The sequence below is a fragment of the Ammodytes marinus genome (assembly GCF_949987685.1).
Source record: "Ammodytes marinus genome assembly, chromosome: 20".
Lineage (NCBI taxonomy): Eukaryota > Metazoa > Chordata > Actinopteri > Uranoscopiformes > Ammodytidae > Ammodytes > Ammodytes marinus.
In genome coordinates, this window is record NC_137224.1 from 3,286,833 (window position 1) to 3,308,678 (window position 21,846).

The window sequence follows — 21,846 nt, forward strand, 5'->3', positions numbered from 1 at the left end:
AAGACAGCCACTGGTGCCAGAGCAAAACACAACACGAAATGTATCCCAACATTAAAAGCTTTTATTACTGGCATGAGTCCTATTAACAGAGTCACGTTACACCTAAAAGCCTCAGCCAGATGACCCTTGGGCATGATGCGCCAAAGTGTACAGAAATGTAGTCTTCAAAGAAACTATCTAAACATCTATTATATACTGTATGTTGTCATGGAGAAGTTGACAGGACTGTGGGACTTTGATGTTCTGATTTTATCATCTTAAATAGTTTCCAAGTCATGTTATGTCATGTACTGCTTGGTTGAAACTTTTTTTTTTCAGATGTGGTTTTGTACTATAAAACAAAAAACGTAACACCCTCTGTAATAAGGAACATGCATAAAAGAATAATTGTAACTGTTTATTTGTTATTAATCGCCATTTGTACTGGTTTAACTTACACTATTCATAGTTTTGACACAACCTTCTTTGCTACTTGAAGGGATTGTAAAAAAAAAAACCCAGATGACGAAATGTTGATAGGACATAGCATCTGTAGGCGTCATCCCCCTCCCCACTCCTCCCTCCCCCCTCCCCCTAAGGTCTGTTTTATCAGTGTCATATATTCGTCCATTGTTCCTGTGGCAGCGATGATCTCACGGCACTGTCATCCATAGTTTGCACTTGAAACAGAGCTCTAGGTTTACATAGCTAACACGGCTTTAGCTACCCGAGGCTATGAATGAGCGTATGAGAAAGTCCACTGTCAAGTCGGGCCAGATCTGTTAACTCACTGCCCCTCACAAGGGGTTCCCTTAGAAACAGTGGGTGTCGCGTAACACAGAATGTAAGTAGAACATTAGTTGACCCCTTTGGCCCTGGGGCTACTGTGTGGGTTAAATTAGCATTTCGGGCTTATCTTGGGACCTAGAACATGACACTGTTGATCTTTGATTTTTGGGACCAGAGTATCAGCGCTGTCAGTCATGGTGTTTCGTTGCCTCTAGCAGGGTCTCCGCTCACCTAAGAATACATAAGAAGTCAAGGGCCTCCTTTTGTACATAGATATCAAGTGCTAACCAGACATCCATTGGCTGCTTTAATTAAACAGAACCAAATTATATCCAAATTAAAAACTAAGAAATATAAATCTAGCTTTATCTCGAGTGCCTTTCTCCACTCTTCTGTAAGAGCGACTTCATTTTTAACTTTTCTGTTGCTCCAGGGATGGATTAGTTGGTCCGTCATTCTGTCACTCTTGAGTCTGTCGAGCCTTAACTTTGACCCAGACTGAAATATTTAAACTATTTGTCGATAGTATGTCAATGCAATTGGCTGAAAACATATTCCCCACAGGATGAATAACCCTGATTTTTGTTATAGTGCTAACAGTAGCAGTATCACACTGTTCATTTTGTTAATACTGTTCATACCAAGTAGTAGTGTTGTAATGTATTTTTTTAACTGAACCTACTGTATATCAACTTTCTTTCTATTCTTCTGGTTAAATGCTGAACTAAACTAAGAATGTATTTGTCTCAGTAGTACAAGTACTGAGACAGTACTGACAAGGCATTGGCAATAAAGTCAATGAGGTACATCTTACTTTTTTTGTTAAATACTTTTTTTATAGATAATAACCAAAACCTAACTACAGGCTCAGCTGTGTTTAGTGCATTGTGAGAAAATGTTAAATCATAACAACCTACAATAAGATGGTGATTCTGGTAAACATTAGACTGTTTGCATTGCCATTGTGAACATGTTGTTGTTAGCAATTAAAGCAAAGCTGCTGCGCTTAAGTACAGCCACACAGAGCTGCTAACATCGCAGCAGACTTTTTAAACTTGCTCTTTTTTATACTAAATTGCACAAGTGCATAATGCGTTAAATATGTTATGAAGAGGTTGTCAGGACTGCTGGACTGTGATTCTGTGATTGTATCATCAGATTGGTTTCCAAGTCTTGTTACAGCAGAGATAAGAAACTCATTCATGCTTGGTTGAGTGGCATTTATTTGAAATGGGTAGTCTGTACAATACAACAAAAAATAAAAATAAATGCTTATCTGTTAATAATCTCTATGTACACACCTAGCCTATAACACACATATAAACATTTACCAAAAAGCGAAAACCTATATAAAAAAAAAACACTGTAAAAAAAGCTACTTATTATTTCCTCTTATGACAAATATCATATTTTTCATTGTACGTGTCAATCATGCACGTTTACTCGGATCCCTCCTCCGCCGTGACGTTGAAAAGGGGGCGTCGTCCACGTTTATCTCACCGCACCGAACACCGATTGGCCTGAGTCGGTCACGTGACGCGCTTTGACCAACCACGGCAGAATGCGGAGAGCTACAAACTCACCCGAAACATGGGGGCACTGAAAAACCCCGAATAGCGATGACGTGACATCACGAAGCAGTGTGCTGTGTTGCCACCAGCTGTTGTCTGGAAGACGAAGGAAAAAAAAAAAGAAGAAGTGGAAGTGTCTCGGTCTCGATTTGATAGTGCACGCGCCCCGTATACGAGAGGACGAACAGAGCCGTAGCGCGAGGCAGCACGTTTTTGGAGGCGAACGATGGTACCGGATGACTGATCGAAACACTGGAGCCTCGCCGGTCTCTCAGTGATAATATCAATTACACAGCTGAAGCAAGCCAACGATAAGACACAACAACTGTGATAACGGACCGGTGCCAATAGCCTACAGGTCGCAGTTGAAGCCATTTTTCTCTGCAGTGAGTTGTGAGTGTAATGCTTTATTTAATAGTCAGTTATAACAGAGATAGACTAGCCTGTTATTGTACTTCTTACTCCTATACTGCTAAGGTAAGGTAGTCCACTTGTAGATCTGTGCATCTATGTTCCTGTAAATAGTGTAGCCACCAGATACATTCTTAGGCTCTGACAACTTAGAGAAACAGCATGCTGCTAGGACCATTATTTATTCCTGTCAATTCATTGTCAATTGATACTATGTATTGACCAAGCAGATAGGCTAATGACTTTATCTTCATGTCAAAGGTTACTTATTTTAAGAGCTGTAGGCTTTCTTAATTTAGCCTAAGTTACACAGTAGTTCCATTTTTAACATGGCCACAGAATATAGGCCTACTGTTTTATTATGGGTTTTAAAATCATCTTCAATTGTGCTTTATTGCACCATATCTGTAAATGTTAGGTACTCGTGATTGAACTGAAGGCATGTAGGACTGGACCACATGGTGAACATCAGTATCACTATCACTAATGAAAAGTCCTACTGATAAGACTTTAGTCATGTTGCTCAATTTTATGGAAAATAATTCAGTTTATGCATCCAGTGTTATCAATAATGGCACCAAAAACTCCAAAGAGTTCAACTCATTTTATACAATCTATATCATAATCTTAGGACTGAGAAGAAGCCATCATAATACATGCTGCTAATGCATTAGTTTGTGGACCCCATGAGGAGTGTGCGGTCTAAATAATAAATATAACGGTGCCACTGAAAGTTGAATCATGGCCCAGTCCTACGTATAAGTGATTATATTAATGGTGCAACTTGAGTTAGGAGCAAGCAAGTCCTATAATTCACATTTTGCAGGATATAGTGTTCAGTGTTTGTTTCCATAATTCTTAATAACCCTTTCTAAATAAGTAGAGGCAGTCAGTGAATAATCTGTCCTAGACATGTTTCTGTTTATCTCACAGTAGACAGATTGTGCTAAGATCCTTTGGTGTTTGTGTGCCTTGTACAGTAGGCGTGGGAATGGTGTAGGCCATTGCTGCTGTATTTGAAGTGTGCTGAAAATAATAGATAGATAGATAGATAGATAGATAGATAGATAGATGCTTTATCTTTGTTTTAAGGATTTTAATAATCAGGTAGTTTGCTGTAACTGTTCATCCTTTTAAATTTCAATTTGATCTACTTTTCAGCCACCACCAACCCTCCCTTCAAGAGGCTGACCGGCCTGGCTAAATAAAGGTTACAAAAATACAAAAATAGTGCTTTTGAGTGGCACCAACCCCCACCCACCGGCATCATGAATGTGGGCACAGCGCACAGTGAGGTGAACCCAAACACGCGGGTTATGAACAGCAGGGGCATGTGGCTGTCTTACATCCTCGGCATCGGCCTGCTGCACGTCATCCTGCTCAGCATTCCCTTCGCCAGCGTGCCCGTGGTCTGGACCCTCACCAATCTCATTCACAATCTGGTCAGTGGAGAAGGGAGCACAGAATGTTTCTTGTCATCTGTTTAGTATGGTTTCCTATTTTACTGTCTTGCTTTCAAGGCTATTTTATTATTATTATTATTATTATTATTATTATTATTATTATTATTATTATTATTATTATTATTATTATTATTATTATTTATTTACTTTAACTTAATATTGAGCGGTACACTACTTTAAATTCCTGTGTACTCCTGTACATTTGACGAATGAAGTGATTTTGATCTGATCAATGAGCACGTAGGCATCAGCACTAAGACAGTTTAATTTTACATTTCATGAAAGTTACTTTACAAAGGAGATACGAGGGGTTACATATTGCTGTACTAGAGTTTTTTTTAGAAGACACAGAGGTTCTACTTGATGCTTTCTTCTTTGTTTTGTTGTTGCCAGGAATGTTACAACCCTCACCAACCTCATTCACAGTCTGGTCAATGGAGCAAGTGAGCACACACTGTAGTCCTAACATTTGAGGGAAGGATAGAAGGCTTTGGGATGTGCTGCGTGAAAGTGACTACAATATTAACCTAAGCTTGGTCTGATTACAGGAGTAGTGTATTTATTATGGATAGATAGATAGATAGATAGATAGATAGATAGATAGATAGATAGATAGATAGATAGATAGATGGGTAAAAAGAAAGAGGTACTGATGTGAGAAATGTGAAAGAAGAAGCCCTTAACCTCTTAATAACAAACTCCCTCTTGATAAAAGCTGTCATCTACCAGTATGATGTTTTTTATGTTGTTAATAGGTGTTAAACATTGCCTATCATTTTTGACTCTGACTATGCTATGTCTCTATGTCTGTTGCAGTGTATGTACCTGCTACTTCACACACTCTAAAAAAAAATTAAAAGAGTCATCCAACAATATTACGTCTTAAATGTTATTAATATCTTACAACAGTTTTGTCTCTGACTAAACATTTCTATGTGTTTCAGTGCATGTACCTGCTGCTCCACACGGTCAAAGGAACGCCCTTCGAGACGGTGGATCAGGGCAAAGCTCGGCTCCTCACATACTGGGAGCAGATGGACTACGGACTGCAGTTCACCGCCTCACGCAAGTTCCTCACAATCACGCCCATAGCTGTGTAAGTAAACAAAATGGTTCTACGTTAGTTGTTCAACAGATAGATGTGGATTATACGCTGTAGAAACAAGTTAAAAGGTACTTTAACTTTATACAGTGAAAAAGCTTGATCTGCTTGGTTGGGCTTTAGTTGTTCATCAAATGGACGTGAATAAGGGATGGATGTGAACTTGATTTCACACTTAGACTCCAGTGTTTCCCTCAGAAAATGTCTTAGTCAAGGTGGTCACTGCCCCGTGTCAGGGGAGGTGCGGCGCCGCGGCGAAAATTTTAGGGGTATTTTGCTCAAAGATGCCAATGCGCCGTAAAGAAATAAACAACTGTTTATTTGAATACAAAAATAAAACAGACACTGACCTTACAGTTGTGCAATTTTGTTTGCTATGTGCAGGTACAAATTATGTGTAAACGTTAGTGGTGGGCCGTTATCGGCGTTAACGTGCTGCGTTAACGCCAGACTCTTATCGGCGATAAAAAAAATATCGCCGTTAATCTCTTATTCCACCTCCTGTTCGGCTCAGGGAACCAGTCATTTGTACAGTTCAGCTTAGACTCGGCCGTAATGCTGCTGCACACACACACACACACACACACACACACACACACACACACACACACACACACACACACACACACACACACACACACTGCATGTCAGAGACGAGGGGCGAAGCTTCTCTCACACACCCGCCGCTCTCTCTCTCTCTCCATCACTTGCCCACGACACAATCGGGTATTGGAACGCAGGGTGGGTGTGTGTGGCCACCGGTCGCCACGTGACTATAAGTTTCCAAGTTTTAAACACTTCTATCTCTTCAACGTCAACGTCACCGTACCCGAATCCTAAATATCCCCATAGCAGACGCTATATTTCATCGGGGGGAAAACTTTGTTTTGCGCCACAGTTCGACTCGGCCGTAATGCTGCTGCACACACACACACACAGACACAGGCACAGGCACACACACACGCTGCATGGCAGAGACGAGGGGCGCTACCAAAAAGACGAGAGGAGCGGTTGGAGCAGTTGGAGAGTTTAGAGACACATGCGCGCACATTTATTTACATAAAATCGCAATCGCAGTCACTTGTGCAGTTATGTAAAATGTTTCACTAAGGAAAATGACAGAAAAAGTAACGCACAGTGACTTTGATGAGTAACTTTAATCTGATTACTGGTTTGGAGATAGTAACGCGTTAGATTACTCGTTACTGAAAAAAGAGGTCCGATGCCGGTAACGCGTTACTATGTAACATCTTGTTGAACATTATTTATTTTCATCACCAATTATCATAGTAGAACAGCTTCCTCAAGCAATTTGTGATGCATGTTGGAAACAGGAGATGAGCCCCTGGTCTGATGCGCCACCTGGCTTGAGAAACACGTTCTCAAAGACTTACTTTGAGTCATTATTTAGGGAGCACACACATATTATGATTGAATTCAAATGAGCCATTTTAATCTAGATTAATCTAGATTAATTCCAAAATTAATCTAGATTAATTTAGATTAAAAAAATTAATCTATGCCCACCTCTAGTAAACGTACAGACAGTACAAAGCACAATTAAAGAAAACTTCTACTGTTTTGGTGCAATACTATACAGACACACTAAATACAAATAATGGACCATACATTTAACATGTGTATGCACATCAAAGTGCAAATACAACTTTTTAAAGTTCCTTTTTGGGTGGGGGCTGTTGTGCGATTAATGATTATTTTAAGCCTACTTGCTTGATTTATTTTTAAATACAGAGGTCGTTTTGGAACTTGTATTTCCCAATTTAAAACATAAAAATAAAGCAGCATTACAAATTCAGAAAATAAATCTTCTTGGCCTACACTAGCATGCTGTTTGAAAAATAACTTTAAATAATAAATACAATTTGTTTTCCCCTTAAAATGACTAAATGCATTTCAAAGACAGTAGGCCTAGTTTGGAACTTCTGTAAACACTTACTGAAACTTGCCTGGGCCATCACTCTCATGCCTTCTTCAAACTTTTCTCTGTGCTGATAGGTTGTGTTGCCACAGTGATGTGGAGTCTTAAACTATTCTAGCTTTGCAGAGCACTTCTTTCTGTTCAGCTAAATATCCCCATAGAACTGCACTGCGTTTATTTTCGCCACCAGTTAAATCTCGGTTTGCTTCTGCTCGTTTAACTCTCCCGCGTGTATGCCGTAGTCGCGCGCGGTGCGGTACGGTCGCGCGCGCGCGCAAAGCCGCAGACACAGAGCAGCTGATAGAGAAACGCTTGGAGACACATGCTTTTTACCGCAAATCGCGGCCTTTCGCGCAGTTATGACCATGCACAACACACACATCGCGCTTGCTAGTACATTAATTGTGCAGCACAAAAAAAAAAAAAAATTAAATAATTTTTTTTTTTTTTGGGGGGGGGGGTCGGTTGGTAGTCAAGGCGGGAGGCTGGCGTTGCTAAGGCGGCCACCTTAGCTATAAAGCGCTGGGGGAAACACTGGACTCATGTTGAGTATTTTATGGATTACCAAAGATTGTAAGGCATTGACATTGAAATAGGCTACATTACGTTGAACTCATCACCATGAATTTACCTTTGCCAAATACTCAATTTAACTGAACAGCGCTTGAACACACCACAATATAACTCAATACAACCCACATTCCAACAAAGGAAACAAACTAAATCACTAAATGTCATTTACTTATAAAGTACTTTAAGCTTCATTCCTATATTTAAGATGCTGTTCACAATGAAGGTTATAATTTTTTTGTCTTATTGTTTTTGAATTTTTTTTTACAAACCAATTTTCCTTTTTTTTGCATTCAGAAAGAGTGTTTAAGCCAAGCTCACATATTGTTCAGGGGCTAAGTGTTTGCAGCGTTACCACTTGCTGCTTCCGTGCTCTCTTCTGTCCTTATTAACCAGCACAGTTAAGCTCACAGGAAGCGCTCTGGTCCCCTGGGGTTGATATGCCAGCCCATGCTCAACAACAATTGAATTTTATATAATCAAAATAAGGCCTTAAAAGTATTGAATTCCCCTTCAAAGTATTATACTTCCTTAACAAATATCTTACATGCTTTTATTGCCCTTTGGGGAGGGGTCGTTATGTGACAAATAAGCCCTTTTTGATTTGGTTATTAAGAGTATACACACACTTCACAAAACTATTGTTACAGTATATCAATTTGAGTATATTAATGTGAGTTTATAATAAATGTTCTTCATTAAAAGTAGCTTAGAATTCCTGTCAATGACCTGACTTTGGCATTCAATTTAATTTTAAATGGCATTAAAAAGGTATTAACAAGTTTCAAATTGAACTTGGAAATCCCTGGAGGTACCCTGAACTGTAGTGATATCATTTCTGCAGGTGTACGCTTTCACGCACCAGTTTCAAAGGCCTCTTTCTGAGTATTTTTTTCCCTGCACGGAATAGACAAGTGGTCAGTCTCTTTCTGCTCCAGATGGAACAGCTAAACACGTGAGGAAGTCTCCAGAGAGCGTTTTATTACATGTCCTCACTCGTTCACAGGGAGAGAACAGGATGTGCAAAGCCCTCATTCTAAGCTCACTTATAAATCCCTTAACTGATGTGTGTGCGGCCACATGTAAAACGCTTAGATTAGATCAGCGTGGTTTCTTATCGACTCCAGTGTCCCCGCAGGAATCTGTGTATACTCTGCCAGCATGTAGCCGGTGCACAGTTTGAGTATGTATAGGAAAAACAGCGGGAAACCACTTTAGAGGCATTTCTGAATGATTTCTGCTTGTTCGTTCCACCGTGTTGGTTTATTGAGTTGTTGTTCAATAAAGTTGAGATATTGAGATGTAGATTTTAGCACATGTGGATATTCTTGTTGGATTTATATTCAATGCTGTTGTTTAGTTTAGTTTATTTGTTTATAGTATCGTGGACAGTCCCCTTTGATTAACTTTACAGTAAAAGGAGCAGCTTTAGCCTATTTGGCTAATTTCCAGCTGTAGTCCCCGCCGGCCAGTTGTCAGTAGGCAACCTAAAACAATCTTGTTGTTCGGCGTGTTGAAACTATCCCATGGCTTCAAGTGTTGGCACTGTGTCTATGAGTTAGGAATCATCTTGCTGTGATTATGAGAGGACAATTATGTTTTTTTGCACACTTAAGTGATGTTTTACTGGTTTGAATTCTAACCCATCTTATTAACAAATGACACGTCCATGTTACTTTTTTTGTTGTTGTTGTAAATCGTGTACTCATATCCTGTAATTACTTCTCATTCTTGTTCTATATCCCCCCTCATCCAGGTATATACTTACCAGCTTCTACACAAAATACGACTGGGCCCATTTTGTGGTCAACACCGTTTCCTTGCTCACTGTACTCATCCCCAAGCTGCCCCAGCTGCACGGGGTGAGGATCTTTGGGATTAATAAGTACTGACGGGGCGGAAGAGGACACTGCCTCCTTCTCCCCTATAAGCCCCACGGGACACTGGACGGGCCCGGAGCAAGCAGAGTATCAGGGCCTCGGATCGGGCTGCAGATTCTCGAGGATTTGTGGCGCGCTGGCTCTCGACTCAGCACTCTAAACCCAAGCCTATTGGGGATACTGCCGTGGTACTAAACCCCAGCAAAGAGACACAATACACTTTACAGACAGCACTAAGGGAAAGTGTGCTGTTGTGATTGTGTTTGTGTTGATTGTCTACTTTGAGTTACAGGTTTTTCCGGAGGCACTTTAAGCTATAGTGCGCCACTTTTTAGTATATGAATGTTTGTCGGTTACATTCAAGCCATCGCCAAATGAGTTGAGACAAAGTTGAGTAAGCCTATCAGCTCCACACAACTCTCTCTGTACTTCTCAGTATAGCAGCATTTACAAACTGGTGTCATCCCCGACACTGGCGCAGGAGCTCAGAAAAATCCCAAGAAGCGCCCAAGAAATTTTTCAGTTGTTGATTCTACTTCTAAGAAAAAACCTGGACGTACAGCAGAAGGTATAAAATCCATTTGCGACCACCGAAGGCTTACCTCATGAAGATGCACAGACAGTTTTGTTGCAGAAGAAGTTACGCACTATAGCTTTAAAGGGTGTTTGTAAAAAGGGAGTATCAGTATAATATCAGTTTCTTTGGAAATTACAATTGTCTGATGTTACAGGTGTGAATGGGAGAGAGGACAATGTAGTTGTGGAAGTAGTATATGCCATTCTCGTACCCACTGGCACCGTGAGGCAGTAATCAAAAAGTTATTTTCTATGTAATGATAGACTGCTGTATTTATTCAGCTTTACTCCTACCAGAAGCGCCCTCTGTCTTAAGGTTACTGGGGCTCAGAGTAAAGTAACAATGTTTTAATGAAACGGTGAGGGACCTGCTAGAAGCGAGACATGAGCAACCGCAAGGATTTATTTTTAGCCCTTGCTGTTCCGCTCAGGGCTAAGACTGGGAGGTTAAGCAACTATTATTTTTAATCTGACCAGTTCCCTATTTTGGACTCCTCTTGTGTTGTTTTGTGTCACACACTCACCATACAGTATTCAGACTCTACCGGCCTGTGTGTGCAAACTGTGCATACAATTTGAGCCATAGTTGAAAGTACTGTGATATGAGAGTTGAAAGATTAGTATTTTCGTCCGTATTATTTTGTAGTTAAGCCAAAAATATACTTGCTTTTAATTACGGAACCAGTGCGCATGATGACATCCACGCGTACCATGTGGCAGTTTGAAGCATTGGTTTTGCACGTCCTCAGATACAACTTAATGCGTTAGTAGTATGCGAACAAATATGTTAGTGACGTTGAACAGCAAGTATATTTTAGGTTTCACACTATATCTGGGGATACATGCTTGTCACTTCTCTATAAAAAGTACTCAAGACTCATAACATTAGTATGGGCTTCACCACTGTATCTGCTTCTCAGTTAGAAGTTTGAAAGGGAAGTTACAAACTATGTTACAAGTGTATTAGGTACGCCTCTGCAAACTCATGCAATCCTGAAATACTTAAAAGGACCTTCTGATGTTTGGTTCAGCTCCATTTCTATATGAAAGATATGATATGAAAGGGACAGCATATTGGAAACACAGTCACAGATGAAATTGAAAAAAATTATAAAGAGGAATAATTTAAAGATGCATTCATTTATTTTTTAAGCCATTTGGGGGCACCGAACAATCTTTAAAAGCAACGCTGACATATTGTGACCATATGAATGAAGTTTCTATGTCAAATATTTGAGCCAAAATGTGTTAGTTACACTTCAAAAAGACACCTTGCAACCATAATAATTCCAGTATTTAGCTGTTGAGCTGCAAAAGGCGGCACCTTCTTCACCAGCTAGCCACCACTTTGTTTAGACTGCCTTGTGCTGCATAGGTTATGCATGGTGGGTCTTCATAGCCTTGTGGTTGATGAGTTTGTGCAGTTTTTGAACTTTCAAGTCAAACAATGAGTCGGACAATGAGCTGAAAGATGCAAAAAGTAACCTGCAAAGTTGTGTTAGTGGTCCTTTCCTTTGATCCATTGTTAAGTTAAAGTTAAAGAAAAGCTTTAGGATTGTTAATTTTTCCCAAATAAAACACTTATAAATAAATATGTATTTATAAAACATTTAGCCAGATGTGATTTCTTCAGAGAAACTGACAAATCCAAAATGCGCCCTGTTCACACTGTTAGTCTTTTTAGGATCCTTGGAATTTGGAGTTATGATGTAGAATGTGCTAAAGGGATAAGAGTTATGCTACAAAGCTCCATCACCATTAGAGTAAGAAGGTCCCCTGTTCATTTCCAAATGTTTGTGGAGAATTTTGTTTTATTTATTGTTAGTCTATTTGCATGTGTAGGATTTTTTTGTTCATTCACTTTTTTCATTGCACTTGGCTGGCTAACATGGCCAACAACCATTTCACCAATGAAGTTAATCTTGAAAGAGTTTTTAAAATTGAGGTTGTAAGTAATCCTGTATCATTGTAAGGGTTTGAATCATTCTGGTTCCTCAATTTAGGGATTTTTGATATAACCAAACTGTGTAATCATGAAATATTAGACATTTAATGGTGGAAAATAGATAATTCTAGTATATATACAACAAGCAGACTAATGTTTGAAACATTTTGCTGCTATAAGAGGCAAAACGTAATGTTTTCTTTCACTAGATTGTTATGATACCACATTGTTTCTATCAGTGTTGTTGAACTGAAATACTGCTTTAAAAAATAGATCTAAAGATTGAATATCTCCTTTCTTGGATTTAAAAAAATATATTTTTAAGTATATGTTTACGTCTGTTACCCCATACAGTGTTGTCCACACATTTCACCTTAATCCGTAGTATTAGCAGTTGCCATAGTGGCATAGAATAAATGTTAATATTTCTGACTTTGAAAGCAGTTCAATAGTAGAATGACATGTCCAGTTTGGTCTTTTAAAGTTATGGTAGATTAGGGAAAAATTACGATTAAATTAAATTATTGTATTTAATGCTGTTTCATATGAATAATTGCTGGACCCATAGAGAATTAAAGATGAAGTCATTGATTCTGGAGAATGCTTTTTTTTTTTTTTTAACAAAAAGCGATTTAATGTTAATACATAGCCTAGGCTCTGTAAGCTGACACACAGTACGGACAGGTAACGAATCGTATAGATATTAACTGATTTTGACAAAAACAAAATTCAACAAGCATTCTTCAGAATTGCTGACTCCACCTACAAATTCAGTTATTTGTTTACCAGATTGATATGTGATATCGGCATAATTTTGACATGATGCATTGATCGGACCAATGACAATAGACCTAAGAATCATGCTTTTGTCCATACTATTTGATCTGCTGCAGCTTTCGTATATCCATCATGATTTTTTTCTGAGATATTGTGACCATAATGGGCTTCTACTTCATCGACGTGATGTATTTCATAGCAAAAAGTGTTAATGCATTTTATTGTTTTTATTCACATTTTTTAATGGAGAAAGTTTTTGAAAGACAGTTGAATTGAACGCTGGTTAAATGTGAAACTTGCCCTACGTTCCAAATCACATCTACTAAAGCATGCTGCAAAATACAATTGTATGTAGTAGGGCATCTGGGTATTGTTGGCATACTGCATTTGACATGCATGTCTTGGGACATCCCAAATATTTCTCTGGCATACTACATAGTATAGAAGTATTGGTATTGGAACGCAGGGATGGCCAGTGTTTCTTGTTCAGTGTACTTTCTTTTTTAAGGAATTGTTGGTGATATTTCTTCTGTAAACGTGCTTGCCCCCAAAATACAGTATTTTTCAAGTATCATCTCAGAAATTGTTGCTTTTCTATTGAGTCGTAGTTTCTAATATTATCAGTATTATATTAATTGTAGAACATAGCTTTGGATTTATTAAGACAGTGGCTATTTGAAGGATTGTGTGCACATAAACATTTTGTACTTAAACGGTTGGCACTACATGATGCAAGCCTGTTTTTCTCGTCTTTTTTCTGGCTTTACTTCTATACAAGTCTTTATGAGCATTAAGCTTCAACATAGATTTAAGGATTAGGTGGATCAGTGTTAATCTAAACTCCCAGGATTTATTTGCATCTATATTTTCAAAGAGTTCAGTTCGAAACTTGAATGACTTTTTATTTATTACATTTTTTTTATACATTAGCCTATATCTCAGAATAGTCAGGGTTGCACCACATCACATATATTTCCTGTCTCTCCGTCCATCCTTGGAGAGGGATTCCCCCCATTTAAAAAAAAAAAAAATTCAGGATACTTTTCCCTTCTTTTCCAAATTGACGGTCTAAGGACGTAGGGTGTTGTGTGCTGTACATTACGTGAAATTGTTGGACAAGAATGTTGTGTTCATTAATTTTGTCTGATGTTGAAAAAGAACAAAGGTGTTTCAACATTTTTAGTTTTCATTTTAATCTGTGTTACTGCTGACATGTCTTTATATTGACATGACATCATATGCTAATATCCCAGTTCAACCACATCACATACTGAACTGAAATACAAGCTGAGTTTACTAGTGTTGTTTAAAGACCATGTTAATACACTGTATCATCAGCCTAATTTAGAATCCAGAAATTATACCAATTCATTCATCAGTATTTCAGGTACATTTATGAACTATGGCCTTACATTACAGTGTTGCAACTCATAGTAAAATAAACTCCTCGGGATCGGATCACTACCTTTTATGATTCCCCTTTCGATCTCACTAATGAGGTAAGCACTTACTAGAAAAGCAGCAGTTACTTCAAAATGTCAAAAGGAAAATTTAAGCCATGCCTCAGCCTGACATAAAAGCATGTTATATGTACATGTGTATTTACTAGGGCTGTCAAATTAATGCGTTAATTTCGATTAATTAATCACAGAAAAATTAACGCAATTAAAAAAATTAACGCAGATTAATCACACTTCTATATTGCCCTTTGACCCGGTGCAAAAGAGGTAAGACGATAGCGGAGCTGCACCTGTAGCTTGCTGACACGGCCCGCACGGGATTAAAGAGTAAAGAAAGAAGCAGGGGAAAGAGGCCGAGGGCTCTATGGATGTGTTATGGGCTGCTCCGGGCAAATAAGCATGAAGGTAGGAATACGTCTTTTGTAATTCTCCGCAGTGTCTGTGCATTATTGATTTAGTGGGTGCCTAATTAACAATGTAGGTTCAAAACAGTATCTCTCAATCTTCCTCCGTGTCTCTGTTTGCTAGCTGCGATCGTCACCCACAAACGGACACCCGCCCCCTCTCACTCTTCCTAGCTGGCATATGCCTGTCTTTTTTGTTCCTTTGTGTGTGTGTCAATATTTTTGGCTATGAGTAGGACGGTGAATGAGTCGGATTTGGCTATGCGCACCGCACCTGTGGCAGTGCAGCGCTGTCTGTTGTGTCGTCATTTAGCAAGAAGCAGAAGTTACGAGAGATGGGGGGAGAGAGAGAGAGAGTAGCCTATACAGTTGTTTATAAACAGGCATACAAGTGTCATATAAGTATGCGATTCATTTAGATTAATTAATCACAGAGCCTGTAATTAATTAGATTAATTTTTTTAATCGCTTGACAGCCCTAGTATTTACATTTGAAAGAGTCTCTACGTATACTTTCAAAGTCACATCTTAGTGCCAGCCATTAGTGCAGTGAGCGCTACTTGTACTGTATAATCAAATACCTTTAAAATATCTTCCACACAATCGCAAAGGTGTGAAATGAACTAAATTATTTACTTCCTCCTTTTGCCTTGAAGGTTTTTAACGCGTTAAATGTCCTTTAAGAATTTTAACAGTGTGCGCAGCTTACACCATTATTTATATTCAGACCCTCGATTTTGAGGTTGTCTATATATATATTTTTTAATATGTCTTTGAGCTTTAAGAGACGAGGCCTGTGGCGAATGTAGGGTGTGATTTGTGAAGTCATGGCCCAATTAATCTAATTATAGCCTGTGCAATGTGGTTAAGATTTAAGGTGTATAGTGCAAAATAATGTGTGCTATGAATAATACAATGTGACCTGACAGATGCATCCTAAACTTGCAATCCAGCTTGAATTGTTTAGTTAAAATATTATTCTTCAACAGGATTTGGAGCAGGTACACACAATGCTGTAATGTTTTCTATTTCTTTTTTAAACATTTTGTTCATTGAATTTTCCAGATGGCATCCTAGCAACAACAATAGATAAACACATGGCTCAAATGATTTGTCACAGTTTAAGGTGTTCAATAAAATATAAACCAATAACACAAGTTGTGCCAAAACTAAAAACAATACTGTAACAATATTTTTTTTTATATACAGTATATATATCTTTCTCCAGAAGAGGGCAGCAAATGTCTGTCTTTGGCCATATTATGAAGACATGTTCTAATCCTATAAATAGTAAAATGCCTGGAGGAAGAGCTTCTCCTTTCATTGTGTCAAGAGGTTTTCTCTCCTCTGCTCATATCTGTCTCTGTGTGCACATTCAGATTAACAGCCACATGAAAACATATTTTTTAATAGTTTACTCTTACTGAAATAGTCCACACATGACCCATAAAACCAAACATTTATAGGAAAATATGCATACCGGTAGCCTGTTCAATCATAAAATAAAAATCGTGTTGCCAAGAAAAATATTTTATATTATATTTTATTGCACACTTATTGGCAACATTTATCAAGAAAATAGTTAATATAAAGGGTAAGTTTTGAATCTAGAACGGCATCTGTGCAAATATGTTCTATGTGCATTCAGTGCAATGGCAAGGTATTAAAACGCATTTATTTAATTAGTACCTTCTCTTTGGTGTTGGTGATGCAGATTAATGTTCTTCCATTTGTACTGCATACATTAAATCAGGAATACATTTGCTCAAATAGGCTTTATGGTAATTTATCAAATAATAATCCTATCACCATATAATAATCCGTCTGCTCACAAGAGTTGAGAAAAGTAAAAAACTATTAAAACGGACCTACATGTGTGAAGCAGAACCATACTTTTAAGTTTAGATTGCTATTGCATTGAATCAACACACATTGACAGTCTTTTTAGTCACTTATAGGCCTTTCACACCAAAATGAACCAAGAGTCAGTTCCAGGCTGGTGTTGGGGTCAGTTCAATACTGGTTACAGCCTTATCCCAGTTATGAACCGGTTGGTTTCACATCGACCGGAGACAGCCATGGAGCCGGCAAGAGAGCAACGTCATGACGTCACTGTAAACGTGTGTGTACGTCACCCGACGCCGCTGCTCTTGTGGCTAACGCTAAAGCTACCGCTAGCTTTAAGCACAACAACAGCGGCGAATACGTCTTATTTTTACACTTGTTGGCTCTCGCTTTGCTTTCTTAAGCAAACAGGACCCATACAGCGTATTCTCGCCGGTCAATTTGATCGCTACGTTCGGTAATTATGTTATGTTTACGTCTCGTAGTAGCGGTGTTTTTAAATATGGCGGGCATGAGGTTTGAGTTGCTCTGGTTGGTCAGGATAATCCCTCCCCCAACCGTTCGCGCAAGCAGTTCTTATCAAACCCTGCTCAATCCTGGGGTATGAGTTCCCCCGGTTTTTACGGCCCGGAGCAGGCTCTCTGGCGGTGTGAAACCAAAACACTGGCTCTAACTCCGAACAAGCCCAGAACTAGCTCCGATTTTGCGGCGGTGTGAAAGGCCTATTAAAGATGCTTAGAGGTACTTTCAGTTAGTGTTAATTCTTGCACCCCCTTTGGACAAAAGTGGTAGTGTTTTTACTATGCCAGCTGTTGAGCTGGGTGACCGTACCCATGACAAAGACATAAAGAAAAACTATATGAAAATAGCATTATTTGCACTGATGGTCTGGTTTGCTGTTACATGTAATTTATGATCATCAGAGGAAAAACAAGACTGTTTCAGAAATATTTAAAAGTTCCTTGTAGCACCTTTTAAGCGCATCCAAATCCTGCCTTTCTCAATGGTCATGAAGCTGTTTTTACAACTCTGTGTAATTACTGTGTGAGAGAATCTTATGTTCATATCACTCACACACGTCTTGTCCTTTACTGTCAAACAATCATAAAATACTAAAGAACCCCAATGGCGAATTCGCTCTATTTTATTTACTTGTACTGTAAAGTGTGTGCTGAAACTGGGCAGGCAGGCTGTCTAATTACTTCTCTGAGGGAACATAATCAAATGGACAGTACACAACCAAAAACATAATTTAATATGAATGCCCCCTTAACTTCCCAACCCCTACTAGAATATTCCCATAGCAACAAGTAGTACACGTGGCGATGCAATCTCGTCAGACTGAGCAGTTGAAATATGCATGTGCCTCCTGTTGTGAAGCTCTGACTCTGTCTTTGGTGGATGTGACAGAAACAGGAAAGAGATAACTCACTAACAAAAGATTTGAATTTTTTTGTGGCATTTTTAAAGTTGAACTAACAAGTTCATAGCAAACCTAACAAAACAAATGTGTAAAAAACACTAAACAAAGAACAAAGATATGTTTTGGCATTTTTCATGCTTTATTGACAGTATGAAGAGACAGAGGTGAAATGGTTACCATAGATCTTTTTAAAACATGTTGTAACTTTTTTAATTTGGTTTTCATCCGATACAGTACGATATATACATTTCAATACAATTACTTTATTAATATTTTCCCAGCTGTACTGTATGTGTGTTTTTACAAATATTCAACTATAATATTATTTTTTATACAGTTTCTTTTACTTTTTATGTAATGCAATATTTTTGATTAAAATAAAGGACGTTCATCATGTATTAGAGCCCATCATAGAGTATTATGATTATACTGCCTTTATGGGAGCACAGGCAGCCCCTTAATGGGAACTCATCTGCCATTGGCTCCCACGTAACTCAAACCCTGCCTGTATGGACGCTGCCCGACTATAAATAGAGAGAAACTGGAATTGGATCAATTAATTATGATCTCTGGATGGATGCCCCACTGGCTCTTTGAACTCAGAGGGAGAAGCCAAGGGCGACAGGAGACAGTTACATCCCCTTCCCCTACGAGCTGCTGGTCTGAAAGGCACCGTGAACCACATTTGAGTTAGCCTACAGATTTATTGCTTTTATGTTGGCGAAGATTTGTTTTTTTATCTTTTGTATTATATTTTTTTTAACATGTTCAGTGTAAGGCTTTCAGCGTAACAGTGTGTCAGGGAGGGATCATAGGGGAGGGACCAAAGAGAACAAGTGAAGTGGTTGAGGTATTTGGATTTGAACCTCTATCCCAACTGCCATTTTCTCCCCAAATCCTCCACCCCAGCTTTAAGTACTTTTCCATATGACACAGGCATCCACGGTTACGCCTTCAAATGAGAAATAGCTTTTTGAGAATGAGGTGTCTGCCGTAGGCCAACTCATAACGACTTTCACCAAGATTTATCAGAGCGTAGGAACTATGAATATTCATAAACTGTTCTTGTTCTACATTATTAACATACCCATTCCACCCCATAATAAGATTTATGAATGCGCCGTGACATCCACAGTTTAAAAAAATAGCGGCGTAAAAATTTTGCGGCTTACCATGGTAGCCTGGTGCTGCATAAATTGGGCAGAACGTTACAGAAATGCAGTCATAAATAAAACACATCACTACGACTTAAGAGATGGGTCTAATTAGCTTTCACTTCGCTGCAATTTAGCACTACACTGCTGGTTATTAAGCCATGGCTAAATCTGAACATTGGTAATTAATATCAAAAGGGCTTACTGAGCACTTTGCAAAGCCTTTGTGTTATTTTCTGTTTTGTTTTTCCCTTATCAAGGACAATCAGTTGTATTGTTTCCAACTTTTCTGGTCTGTGGGAGTGAAGTTGGTGTTAACTTCTTTGGTGTTTTCTCATCTTATTATGGATGGATGGATAGATAGATAGATAGATAGATAGATAGATAGATAGATAGATAGATAGATAGATCTCCAAAGGGAAATTTCAGTGTTGAGAGAAAATACACATCACTAAGTAAGAACGTAGCAAATTATAATATGTATTTAATTACAAACATTTACATTCTAGATAGATTTGTATATACCTTTTTATAAAAAAATATATTTGTGCTAAAATCAGGACAAAGTAGAAATGATTTATTCCAGACATGTGCACTAAACTACATGGTCTCAAATAAGAATCCTTGGCCGTTCCAAGGCTGAGACACTCTATAGAACATTAGCATACCGTGCACACGTTGTAAATGTCAGATGTCAGTGCAGGGCAGTGAAAGTAATATCAAAGAATATCAGATATCCTGTCTCCATGTGGAGCTCACAGCGAAACACAAGAGGAAGAACAAAAACGTATTTCCGAGACCAGAGAGTGAAAGGCGAGACCGATTACAGAGACGAGTCTGAGACAGTTCTGCTGCTACCAGATCTGTCATGTCCTGGAAACTTAGAAGTGTTAAATTACCCAGAAAAAAGGGGTAGCACTAGCAACTGTAAGGACACACAGCTGGCCTTTTAGCTTTGGGTTTCTCCACGTGTTCAGGGATGTGCATTGGGCTAGAAAAGAGCTTAATTGGTATCTAAAGAGTCTGAAGGAGCTAAATTGTAAGGAACGGATATAACAGTTTATCAGATTATCATTAGCATGTCAGGCTAACGGGCGTATTAAAGACAAGGCTAAGATGGATGGAAACTTTGTTCATTTCCGAAGGGAAATTGTGTTGTTGCAGTGGCAATTTTTTTTAAAATCGTTAAAGAGACTCAAAAATCAAATGTTTATTAGAAATACATTTTGGTTACATGTGTTTGTGGGGTTTAATGTTACGTTTTAAAAATCCCTGTTACAGACTAGTTCATCCAGTGTGCTATTACACTCAAGCAAGTATTCACACTGATGCAAATCTCAAAGAACTAATTTGTATCGTAAGAAAATATTGCATTTTGGACCTTATAATAATTTTTGCTAAGTAAGTGAATTCTGTTTTATGGTAGTCAAAAATGTATGAAAGGTGAGGTGGCACTGGGGCATTTGGATTCATAACATCTGCATTTCTTATTGTGGCCTTTTCCCCTTTTTTTGCCGCCACTACACATTCTCATTCTCATCACAAGTCCCTTTTCAGTCTCCGTACCACAATGACATTACTCTCTAATCACTCTGAGCCCTCCTGAATGTAGTAGGAAGACGCTCACACTAAAAGCTTTTCTTTGGACACAAAGACATATCCGAGTCGTTGGTTTGGGACATGAGACAGAGAGGTGTTACATGTGTATCTCTGAGTGAAGCGCTTGTATCCACATGACCTCAGTGTCTTTTTAATCTCCTTAAGTGGTCCGGGGTCGAGATCCTACGGGAATGGAATATCTGACCTATCATGTACAGTGTGGTTGGATTGTGCCCACTGCAAATGCATAGTTTAGTGTAGAGTAGTGAAGTCTAAATTAACATTGATTTCAGGATTTTTTTCTCCAGATTTGATCACTGAAATTGACCCTATCTAAAAGGGATTAAACCGTCATCTGAATAATACGTTTTTTCTATTTTGTTTGAAGAGGAGTGTAAGAGATAAAAAGACTTAACCCAGTCCGCTATGACGATTAAAAAATACCTGATGATTAGCATTTTTTATGATGTAGAACTGTATGTGTATGTGTTTGATCACCGGATCTACGGTTCTCAGAAAGGTGGAAAAAAAGAGAGAGGGTTATTTTATTTCATACTTTTATTTTATACATACATATTAATGTAGAACAATCATGTAAAAGAGGAATTTTGCATAATAGGGGACCTTTTTAAAAGAACGTTTTTACTGCAGCTCTGCCCACACAGTCACTGTAACTCGTGTGTGATCTGAGTGGGTGGCGTGATATATTTCCCTAAATAATAGACTTGGTCTTAAATGTAAATTTTACTTTTAAATTAATTTACATAATCCCTAATTATGTGCTCTAAATTCAACCAATTACTCAAATTAATCCCCTTTTTGCATTCACTTACAAAAGTTCATATCAAGTCTCCCCAGTGATAAATCGCATGGATTGTTTATAATTCAATCTATAGGCTTGGATACTTTTGGAATAATTTAAGACTCAAGCTTTCTATCAGATGTAATGTCTCTTTCCC

General features: G+C 38.4%; 1 protein-coding gene across 1 annotated transcript; it reads left to right on the forward strand.

Annotated features, from left to right (window-relative positions):
* Positions 1-2,466: 2,466 nt before the first annotated feature.
* ormdl3 (ORMDL sphingolipid biosynthesis regulator 3) lies at positions 2,467-13,545 on the forward strand. The gene is made up of 4 exons (XM_080048697.1): positions 2,467-2,732; positions 3,912-4,192; positions 5,158-5,309; positions 9,581-13,545. Exons 2-4 carry the CDS (start codon positions 4,019-4,021, stop codon positions 9,714-9,716), a joined length of 462 nt encoding a protein of 153 aa, XP_079904823.1. The 5' UTR covers positions 2,467-2,732; positions 3,912-4,018; the 3' UTR covers positions 9,717-13,545.
* Positions 13,546-21,846: the final 8,301 nt, after the last annotated feature.